The following is a 12,236-nucleotide window of genomic DNA, read 5'->3' on the forward strand; positions in this document are numbered from 1 at the left end:
CCACTGTCTAGAGATAGCAGTTGTCTGAAATAGCTTCATGGTCTTTTCAACCACACAGTATCACAGTTCACCTATAAACAGTGATGCCTTCGGTAGTGATCAAAATAGAGCAAATCACCCTTTTTAAAAGTTACTTATCTCTTCAAATAAAGATTGTATCAATGACATTTTGGAGGCTGTGTCCTCTGGAGGTTGCATTTGAAGGCTGCATATGTAATTGAGGCGGTCTAATTTAAGAAAAGTAACCGTTACGTTGCAAAGAAAGAAATTACAGTATTTTACATAATACAAGGAATAACAATCAATTTAATTATGGTTACTTTTCTTAAATAAGACATCTTTGAGCCTTTATGAGCTAGTCATTGAAACTATTATTCAAACTATAATTGATTCAAATTAATTAAACATTTTAAATACTCTGCAGAAATTAACATTTTGTCAGAACCTCTAGGTTAGTTAATTGTTATTTTGTTTAGTTATCTTTTCAGAATAGTGGAAGAACTGTGATTTAGTTTCTCAGATGTTCAAGATTCTTTTCTTTTTTTAATTTTATTTTTTCTAAAAAGCCAGTTGGTGTTGAACTCTCTGGGGTCTGAGGATTTTTGGGGCCATGGAGAAGTTTTGGCATGCCCTGACATTTGTGCTTTTTTCAGTTGTTTATAAACATATTAATGGAAAAAGTGCCATTACACTGTATTCAGCACAAACTAGGCTACCATAATATGTGAGAAACATGTATGCACATGTTTGTATTTATGAAGGAATAATGTTTATGCGTGGTTATTGAAAAAAAAAAGTCCCTGAGATAAGGCCAAAAAATAAATACAAAATTTGTGTTCTCAAGACTTCTGGGTATTGAAGGATGTAGACTAGAGTTTTTGCTTCAAAATGATGTAAAAATTATTCTGCCTACTTGTTCATATAAAACAATATATTGATTTAAATTTTGTAAGACACATTTTGTCAAGAAACACAGTATGCATAGAGGAGTGAATCTTCATGAATAATGCTGATTCACACCTGAGAAGACAAAGACCCACATAATGAGCCCTTCCAGTCAGGTAACAGAGCCAGAAAAAAGTCACATTAATTTAGATGTTGTTTTGGCCTTTATTCATATAAAACAGAGTAAAAAGCATAATGGTAGGATTGAGACCACAAGCGGGAACTCAATAATGTTATAGTACTAAACAAGAGGCTATAAGGTTTAGAAATGTAATGTTTAGGTTAAAATATAAATGCAAAATAATAATAATAATAATAATAATAATAGTAATTTAACGAATGAAAAATAATCAGTGTCATTTAGGATGGCTCTTGAAGCGAGTCATTCTATTGACGCCAGAGGAAAAAGCACTAGAGGGCACTTTAGCATCTGTGTGTATGATGCAAAACACTGGAAATTAAATTTAGCATTTTTACATATTAAAAACAAGTTGTATATGATGCAAGAAAATTCATATTTTTCTTTTTGAAGCTTTTGCTCCTGCTGCTGTGAGTTTGTGTGATTGATCTGTAAATGAACACATGAGCTGCACCTCATTAAGGTGATGAACAGACGTGACATTAATTTAATGATGTAATTTCATGTTGTATCAATAGTTATAATTAAAGTATTAGTTTGTTTTCTCTGTATTTTATTTCATTTTGATGTTACTTTATGAATTATTGAAATTGCAAAATTCACAGTGACAGTTTCATGTGTGAGTCATGCATGATCTTACCACAGTGTCTTCAGTTTACAGTGAGGATTCTCCAGTACAGCAGAGAGCAGCTTCACCCCTGAGTCTCCTAGTTTATTCCCATACAGCTCCAGTTCTCTCAAGTGTGAGGGATTTGATCTCAGAGCTGAAGCCAGAGCACCACAACCTTCATCTGTGACACCACAATCACTTAATCTGTACAGAACAATGACACACTCTTCACTCTCTCTGAATTAAAATTAATATAAGTAAAAAATTTTAAGTAAAGAAAAGATTTTTATTTATTTATTTATTTATTTATTTATTTTTGCATAACTTTTTATCATTAAAAAAATAACCAGATACCAGCGAAAGCTAGAATACACTAGGCCTAAAGCCACAAGTTTTAAGAAGTTATCTTTCAAGTTTGAATATTAAATAAGAAAAATGTGGTTCCTGCAAGGATTGTCTGTGCCTTTTTCAAGAATTGCTACCTGGAGCACCTTGGCAACAAAAATGATCTGAGGGCTAGATAAAGCTGTTACTGTTACTTTTACATGTACCATATATACTAAACCATTCTTAAAAAAAAAAAAAAAAAAAATTTAAATCTATGCACACGATTTTAATGTTTTCATTACTAAATTTATTTAATTACTAATACTTTCATTACTAAATTACACAAAACCTAGCTGTATACAAAAGAGAGAAATAAAAAAGAGACATTTTTACAGGCTGTAAACAGTTTTTGACTCCATACATACATACCTCGCTGCTTCCTGCTTCGCTACTGTTCGGACGCTCTTGCTTACAGCTCCGCGCTTTGCTCTATTGCTTTTATATTTTATCTCCTAATTTTAACTACAGCAAATCGGCACAGTGCTCAAACGACAAATCTTGGCAACAACAATCTTTTTAACTGGAAGAATTGCTACAAAAAAAGGGGAATTTTTATCCAACCAGCCTCCCACTGACCGCCATCAGCTTACATTCCGGAGAAGGGAAAACACAGCTGCCTACATCCAAAAGGATTAGAAATAATATGCCTCTTCTGGTTGAAGAATCTACCTGCTGCACAAACTGCCACAGACTTCTACAAAGGATTGCAGTTCTTGAAACAAAGTTACTTGCAGGACTACCAAACCAGAAGGAACACACAACAGAGCTTCGTCATGGACGTCCTCAGCACAAAGCCGGTGAGTCCCATGAATCTAATGCCCCTAAACAGACCGTACTGAGTGCCGGAACTGATCAGCACATTAATCGATGGCACACACAGGGAGCGAGACCCAAAGGATGATATTCGGAAGGAGCAGTCAGAACTCCTTAAGAGGGATTTCAATGAACTTTTTGAAATGCTTAAAAGACTAAAAGTTCAGTCGTTCATCAGTGGACCACTCCCAGCAAGAGGAACAAATAGATTTACACGGTTGCTTGGACTTAACACATGGCTGCAAAAAACCTGCAACTTAAAAGGACTGAACTTCATCGACAACTTCAATCTGTTCTGGAGTCAGAGACAATTGTTCACTCATGATGGCCTGCACCCAAACAAACTGGGCTCAAGAGTGCTAAAGGACAATATCTACTTCTGCCTCCATCATCCTTCAGCAGTGTGTGCAAATCCACTCAACCTGAATGGCACAAACACACCTGGACAGAGTACAACTGACCACAGGACTTCACTTCAGCAGCTGAATGGACATGCGGTTGACACTTCCCACAAGGTCAATGATAACACCACGCAGCCACAACAACCACTGCTCACGAACACAATCCTAACTGAGCCCTGCCCACAGAGCTCACCGAGAGACAGTGACGTGTTAGAACTGCTCCAAGATTCAGCACCCAAGGACGACTTTTGGGAAAACAGCCAGGGAAGCCAGGACAGCATATTACAGCCTCTGGTAACACCAGAGCAACAGCCCCTCTCACCGGACACAATATCCCTCTCTCCAGCATCCCCTCTTCTGTGCTTTTCAGAGAAAATGGAGGAACTGGTGTATGCTGGAACCAAACTCTCCCACTCTTTTGCTGCGAGCCCCCAGATATCAACAAAAAAGCGTCAAGCCCCGAAACCACCAAAGCCTGTGGGCCCAGCTCGGCCACCCCCTCCTCCTGCGAGAGCTCTTCGGCCCCTGCCACAACGCCAGGGCCCTCACCCTCCTCCATCTGTTCTAGGTGAATCAAAAACAACCGATAACAGCTCTCAGTGATGTGTGTCGGGTCCCCGCTACGATAACAGTGACTTTATCAATTGTTTACAGAACAAGCGGGAACCCAGTGTGCCTGTAGCTTTCTCTATTTCTGTTTTATTACGTTATAGAAAGAATCCAATATGGCAAAAGAAATCATAACTGTTCTGAATACTTTTGATCTGACTCAGCATGTACATGGACCTACACACAATCGTGGACACACTCTAGATTTAATTATTAGTAAGGGTCTAAACATTTCATCCATTGTCATTAAGGATGTAGCGCTATCTGATCATTTCTGTATTTTCTTTGAAATATTGATCTGTCCGACTGTTGAAGCTAGATCTGTCTCGGGCAAAAAGCGATGCTTAAATGAGAATACTAGTGCACTGTTTATGAAGGCTATATCTTTAACACCAAGCATATCTGCAGACTCTGTTGATTTTCTCCTTGATTCTTTTAACTCAAAAGTACAGAATGTTATTGATAACATTGCTCCTGTGAAAGTCAGGAAGAAAAGTGGCAGACAAAAAGCACCGTGGAGAAACTCAACAGCAGTGCAAAATATGAAAAGACAATGCAGAAAAGCTGAGCGCATGTGGCGAAAGACAAAACTTGAAATTCATTATAACATCTATAAAGATATTCTTCATGCTTTCAATGTGGAATTAGGCAAAGCTAGACAGACCTTCTTCTCAAATATAATAAACAGAAACTTAAACAACACCCGCACTCTTTTTGCTACTGTAGAGAGACTAACAAACCCCCCAAGTCAGATTCCTAGTGAAATGCTCTCAGACAGCAAATGTTGTGAGTTTGCTTCCTTCTTCTCTGAGAAAATTAATAATATCAGAAAGGCGATCAGCACATCCTTGAGCTGCACTGGGGTAGAACAGATCAGATCACAACCTCAGAAAGTAGCTATTATGTCTGATTTCGAAGCAATTGATGGTAACATTTTGGAAGAAACAGTACAGCACCTTAAAACATCAACCTGCGCCCTTGACACACTTCCCACATCTTTTTTCAAAAGAGTGTTTAACTATTTAGAAGCAGATCTCCTAGAAGGGGTAAATGCCTCACTTCTCTCTGGGACTTTTCCAAAATCCCTGAAAACTGCAGTTGTTAAGCCCCTCCTGAAAAAGAGCAATCTGGATAACACCATATTGAGCAACTACAGGCCAATCTCAAATCTTCCTTTCATAGGCAAGATCATTGAAAAAGTTGTTTTCAATCAGCTGAACAAGTTCTTAAGCTTGAATGGATACTTTGACAACTTTCAATCTGGTTTCCGACCGCACCACAGCACAGAGACAGCACTCATAAAGATAATAAATGATATTCGCCTAAACACAGATTAAGGTAAATTATCAGTGCTGGTTTTACTCGACCTCAGTGCTGCGTTTGACACTGTTGATCACAACATTCTTCTTGACAGGCCCGAAAACTGGGTTGGGCTTTCTGGGATGGTCCTTAAATGGTTCAGGTCATACTTAGAAGGGAGAGGTTATTATGTGAGTATCGGTGACTATAAGTCTGAGTGGACATCCATGACATGCGGAGTCCCTCAAGGTTCAATACTTGCACCCCTCCTGTTCAACCTATATATGCTGCCACTGAGCCAAATAATGAGAAAGAACCAAATTGCATATCACAGCTATGCAGATGACACCCAGATTTACCTAGCCCTCTCACCTAATGACTACAGCCCCATTGACTCCCTGTGCCAATGCATTGATGAAATTAAAAATTGGATGTGCCTAAACTTCCTTCAGTTAAACAAAGACAAAACTGAAGTCATTGCATTTGGAAACAAAGACGAAGTTCTCAAAGTGAACACGTACCTTCACTCTAGGGGTCAAACAACTTAAAATCAAGTCAGGAATCTTGGTGTGATTCTGGAGTCAGACCTGAGTTTCAGTAGCCATGTAAAGACAATAACTAAATCAGCATATTATCATCTCAAAAATATTGCAAGAATTAGATGCTTTGTCTCCAGTCAAGACTTAGAGAAACTTGTTCATGCTTTCATCACCAGCAGGGTGGATTACTGTAATGGCTCCTCACTGGCCTTCCCAAAAAGACCATAAGACAGCTGCAGCTCGTACAGAACGCTGCTGCCAGGATACTGAGCAGAACCCGAAAACATGAACACATCACACCAGTCCTCAGGTCCTTGCACTGGCTTCCAGTTGCATTTAGAATTGATTTTAAAGTACTGTTACTCGTTTATAAATCACTCAATGGCCTAGGACCCCAATACATTGCAGATATGCTCATAGAATATAAACCTAACAGATCACTCAGATCATCAGGATCAACACACTTAAAAAATACCAAGGGTTCACTCAAAGCAGGGAGAGTCTGCTTTTAGCTGTTACGCCAGCCGCAGCTGGAACCAGCTTCCAGAAGAGATCAGGTGTGCTCCTACAGTAGCCACATTCAAATCCAGACTCAAAACACATCTTTTATCTATGCATTTGCTGATTGAGCACTGTGCTATGTCCGAACTGTTTGCACTTTATTTTATACGTATTATCTTTTTATTCTTTAAATTCCTTTTCCTGTTTTTATTTCATTTTTAATGTATTTTATCATCTTGATTCTGACTTTAAAAGCATTTTAAATATTGCGGTAAAATTCTCTGTTTTTACTGTTATTTCTATTCCTTATGTTCTATTTTTATTATTATTCTTTATGTAAAGCACTTTGAATTACCATTGTGTATGAAATGTGCTATACAAATAAAATTGCCTTGCCTTGCCTTACATGGAAAGTACTTTGAGTGCCAGTCGTTCACAGAACAATCATGTAGCCATGCATATAAACAGATGCTACATCAATAGGCTATCATAAACAATAGCTGTATTGATGATCGATTAAGACAGCAATCAGCCTCCAAAAGCAATCGTTTGGAAGCTATACATAAACTATTATGTGCAATCATTCAGACAGCATTTAGTCAACAAAAACCGAAAAATACACAATTGTCTTGATACATACATTCCGCAAATGGCGTCCACCCATACAGAATGAGCATTGCTATGATTCTACCGATGACTTCAGTCTCTGAGTCATTCTCCTCCACTTCTTCTGTAACATGTCCTCATGAAGGAAGTAAGATGTTTTAGGGTGACAAGGATTTGTTTTGCAAGCAAATGAAGGGGAAAAAACATGGTCTGGGATGCAGAAGAATAACTAGTGACAGATGCACCTGAGCTCTGATTTCTGAATGGTACAGATAAGACAGATGTACGCCTGTGTACATATGCACATATGCAGAAGGTAAACAGCACACACACTGTTGCATTATCTTGTCATTGGCTAAAAGTTTTGTGCAACAGATTTACTACAATGGCAATGGCTGGAGAATATGCCTCTCAAGACACCACTGCTTCACTATTTTGAAAAATATACTTTGGACACAGGCTTATTTGTTTGTGAGAGTCTAATGAATAAGATCATATACAGTTTTACAATATAAACAGTGCTCAGATTTCATAATTTATCGAAGAACAATGGAGAGCAGATCGTTTAGGAGAAATATGATGTATGTAATGGACAATATATCAACATTTCATGGATTTAACGCTTGTGGGCAATAAAAAGTGCTGATTGATGTTTTTCAATGGACGCTTATCATGGACATTTTACACAAATGCAACAGATTGCATTTAAGTTTAGGTATTGGGTAGGATTAAGGGTTGTAGAATAAGGTCATGCAGAATAAGGCATTAATATGTGCTTTATAAGTACTAATAAACAGACAGCATTCTAGTAATATGCAAGCTAATAAGCAACTAGTTGAAACTGAGAATTGTTCCCCATTCTAAATATTACATAATTAAATATTACTAATAAAGCATTTCTGTATGATATAATGTAGCTAATATTCATATAATCATGTTCACACTAGTGTTATAGATGGAGAAAATATTAATTTGATCAATATAAATGTGAATTAAAGGCAAAGTATCTAAGTTTCTCCATTAGAGGTCACTTATTCTAAATAATAAACAAATAGCTTGATGATGCCGTTAATTAGTGTGGAACCATGGGAGTTGTTGTCTTCACCACTGATTTAGTGGTGTTTTATTACCATAACTGTGGTATGAAGCAGGGCGTGGGAGTGGAACAAGGTCAGTGGAGTGAATGCTAATGATAGACACCTATGCAACACACTGGTCTTGAGTCACATAAAGGGACTTCCAAGATTTTATTATGCTTACACTGTCAAGGATGTGGGTGAAGGGATGAAGTGAGGACTCAAATCGCAGAAAAATGGGCTTTTATTAAGAATAAAAATAAAACACAAACAAAAACTACTCCAAGGGGGGAAACATTACAAACAGCAAGACATGACTTGACTAGAACAAGGAAACACACAAGGGAACATTCAATGTACAATCCAACACAGGACTGCAAACACAAGGAGAATGAATAGGAGAGCAAACAAGGCAGGTAATGAGTGAGAACAGGTGAACAGATGCACCAATAATCAGGTATGAACCAATAATCAGGTAACAAGATGGGTGGGGTCAAGACAATTGACAGGAGATCACATGGCACAAGGAAACACATGACAAGCCATGTGCTCACATCAAACATGACAAACACGAGCACATGGCCAGTGAAAACAATCACAAGCCATGTGATCACACAATAAGAGAAATTAACACACAACCATGAGAAACTCATAAGCTGCGTGTTCACACAAAACATAACACAAACATGCAGCCAGTGAACACACTCACAGACTGCGTGTTCACACAAAACACAACCTAGCCAATAAGAACAATCCAGGTGCTCACAAAACACACGAGACAAGAGTGCACGGCGAGTGAAAGTACACACAACCCGTGCACTCACAATAAAGAGAGAACAGGGAGCGGAAATGTCTGAACCCCCAAAACACAACCAAAACTGAACTAGACATGAGTGCCGGGATCCGAACACCATGCTCCCAACATGAAGAAAGACATGAAGACAAGAGATTGTATGCTCACACAAAGACAGGACAAAACGAGAGTGTAAGAGCTCGGTCACAAAGCCAAGAAATAAACTAAACAGAAGTGAAAGAATCCTGGCATCTCTAATTAGGAACACAGAACACAAGACAGAAACAAAAACATGACAACACAAGATCAGCACACTAACATGACAATACAAGGCAAAAAGATCAATACACAGAGACAAAGAGGGAGGGAGGGAGGGAGGGAGGGAGGGAGGGAGCCAAGTCAGAGCCAGTGGGAATGTCCACAAAGTCACAAAGAGGAACCCGGGAGGGACAGGCAGGTTAATCCAGGGAGGCTCAGGCAAGTCTGGAGTCCTGAATTGCAACCAGGGTGGGACAGGAGGGACAGACAACAAGGGCTCTGGCCAGTCATGAACCTCAGCAGAAGGCCAGGGCAGGGCCAGAGGGATGGACCAGGGCTCCAGCAGGTGTAAAGTCCTGGCGAAGGGCCAGGGTGGTGCTGGAGGGATAAACCAGGTGGGCTCCAGCAGATTTGGAGTCCTGGCTGAGGGCCAGAGTGGTGCTGGAGGGACAGACCAGGTGGGCTCCAACAAGGAGCTGGAAGCATGGGCGGAGCCGGCAGTGCAGGTATCAAGGGCGGAGCTGGCAGGGCAAGGTGCTGGGGTGGAGCCGGCAGGGCAGGCAGCATGGGCGGAGCCGGCAAGATAGGCATCAAGGGCGGAGCCAGCATTGCAGGTATCAAGGGCAAAGCCTGCTTGACAGGCATCAAGGCCGGCACTGACAAGGCATGGTCTGGGACAGCCTCTTGGCCTACAGCGGACTCTGGGATGGCATCCGGGCCATGAGGGATGGAGGAAGACTTCCTCTGTTTGTGAGGGTGAGGCGGTGGCATTCATCTTACCACCTCTAGGTGTGTTGCAGCATCTTCTGCCACCTCTGGGGCCACTGCAATGTCTTCGGCTGCCTCTAGGGTCGCTGTAGCATCTTCTGCCATCTCAGTGAAGGCTACAGTTAAGAATGAGGCAGGGCTGTTCTTCCTCCTCCATCTCCACGAACAGGTCATCGGAGGGCTGGGGCTTCCACTGACTGCAGGTGGAAGGGTGAAACAGTCAGTGGAGTGGGACTCCGCTTAAGGTGGTGGTTCAAGCTCCCCACGATGGAAGACATGGTACACAAAGTCCTAGAAACCCATATTCCCCAGCTTCTCCATCTCTCACAAGCTAAGAGGCTGATCAAGGCAGATGTTGAAAACCTTAATACCAGCCTCACTGTAGTCCAAATAGTCTACTTCAATTAGCAGGTCACAGGCAAAGTCCCTCATGTCAACCCCCTGCTAACAGAAGTAGCAAGAGTTGACATGCTGGATCAACAGCTGGTGCTCACAAGCCGTGGCTCACACAAAACGAGACATGAACACACAACTATGAGAAACTCATAAGCTGCATGTTCACACAATACATAACACAATCACGCAGCCAGTGAGCACATTCACAGTCTACATGCTCACACAAAACACAACATGAAAGCATGCGGCAGGTGTAAACAAACCGCGTGCTACACAGAACACGACAACAAAAGGGTGCCTGGCCAATAAGAATAAACCAGGCACTCACAAAACACAAGAGGCAAAAGGGCACAGCGAGTGAAAGTACACACAACCCGTGCGCTCACAATAAAGACAGAACAGGGAGTGCAAATGTCCGAACAAGAGAGCGTATGGCTTGAGAACTCAAGATCATACGTTCACACAAAGACAGGATAAAACGGTAGTGTCAGAGTTGTCACAAACCCAAGTAATAAACTAGACAGGTGTGACAGAACCCTGACAAATATGCAAAAGTCAGCCACTGCTGCTCCTTTTGTTTCGTTGTTTATGTTTATTTTTAAAGTTTAAAGTTTAAAGTTGTTAACATCTGCCTCCTTCCCTGAACTTGAACTTTGTTACAGTTATGTTTGAACACTTAAAATCATTATTTTATTTCATTCTAATAAAACAGCAGCAAGTACTGAATTAATAATTTGTTTACTTGGTCAAAACAATCATACTAAAAACATGCTTGATTGTGTTGAAAGTTATGTTAGAATGTTTTGAGAAGAGATTTAAAAGTCACTAATGTATTTGCTTCCCTGATGTCAGCTGGAAGAGAGTTCCAAAGCTTAGGAGCATAAGAAGAAAATGCTCTATCACCCCTAGAGTGAAGCCATGTCTTAGGAACAACTAAGAGACCACTCTGACAGGAACACAGATTTTGACATGGTGTGTAAGGCATTAAAAGATCAGTCAAATACTGAGGAACCAGATAATGCAAAGCCTTGTGTGTTAACATGAGGATTTTAAAATCAATATGATAGCTGACAGGGAGCCAGTGCAAAGACTTCAAGACAGGGGTAATATGATCACCAGCCCTGACCCCAGACAGAACTCTAGCAGCCGTATTTTGTAACTATTGAAGTTTGTTGAGTAATGATTTAGATACTCCAACTAGAAGTTGACCAAGTGGATAAATATACATACTAAAAAGTAAGGGACCCAGTACTGAGCCCTGTGGGACACCAGTATGTACAGAACCAACTCAAATAAATTATTTTCAATTAAGTGATTGTTCAGTTGGGCCACAACCACACCCTCTAAGATTTTAGCCAGGAATGGAAGATTTGAAATTGGGCAATAATTTGAAAGAACGTTAACATCAGAATTTTACTTTTTTAAAATGGGAGTGACAGCAGCAGTTTTAAGTGCTGCTGGCACCACACCAGTTAACAAAGAGTCATTTATTATAGCAAGAACTGAGGGACATAAAGGACCAAAGCAAAATTTAAATAGACTACAAGGCATAGGATCAAGTATGCAAGTGGAAGCTTTCATACAAGAAACCTGTTGCAGAGTAAGTGCAGTAAATTTGGAAAATGGAGTGCCAGAAAAGCTTGATGTATTAACAGCAGACCCAGAAGAACTACGAATATTTGCGCGAACATTATCAATCTTCTCACCGAAAAATGAGAAACTCATTGCACAACCAATCAGATGAAGTCAAGGAACTGATACCATCTACATTAAGTAGACTATTATTGTGTGAAAAAGCTGTCTAGGATTGTTTTGATTATTTTCAATAATATTCAAAAAAATATGTTGATCTTGCAGTTTCAACAGCTACTCTGTAGTGTGCCAAACAGCTTTTCCAAGCTTGATGAAACACATGTAGACCAGAATAACTCCACTTTTGCTCCATGCTGCCTTCTGGGAACACAAATCATCATTATACCAATGGACGATTGTACAAATGAGACATTACGTGTTTTTATGGGAGCAAAGATGTCCAAGTTGGCTGGACATTCAATTGGCTTTATTTCAATAAATAAACACTCTGAAAAATAAATGTA

The 12,236-nt window shown here is 40.0% G+C and overlaps 1 protein-coding gene across 1 annotated transcript in view; it reads right to left on the reverse strand.

Annotated features, from left to right (window-relative positions):
- LOC125258304 overlaps window positions 1–12,236 on the reverse strand; it is a 725,453-nt gene that overhangs the window by 694,596 nt on the left and 18,621 nt on the right. The window contains 1 exon segment of the mRNA XM_048175205.1: window positions 1,725–1,898. Coding sequence (XP_048031162.1) covers window positions 1,725–1,898 — 174 coding nt within the window.

The sequence above is a fragment of the Megalobrama amblycephala genome, linkage group LG22 (assembly GCF_018812025.1).
Source record: "Megalobrama amblycephala isolate DHTTF-2021 linkage group LG22, ASM1881202v1, whole genome shotgun sequence".
In the NCBI taxonomy this organism is placed as follows: domain Eukaryota; kingdom Metazoa; phylum Chordata; class Actinopteri; order Cypriniformes; family Xenocyprididae; genus Megalobrama; species Megalobrama amblycephala.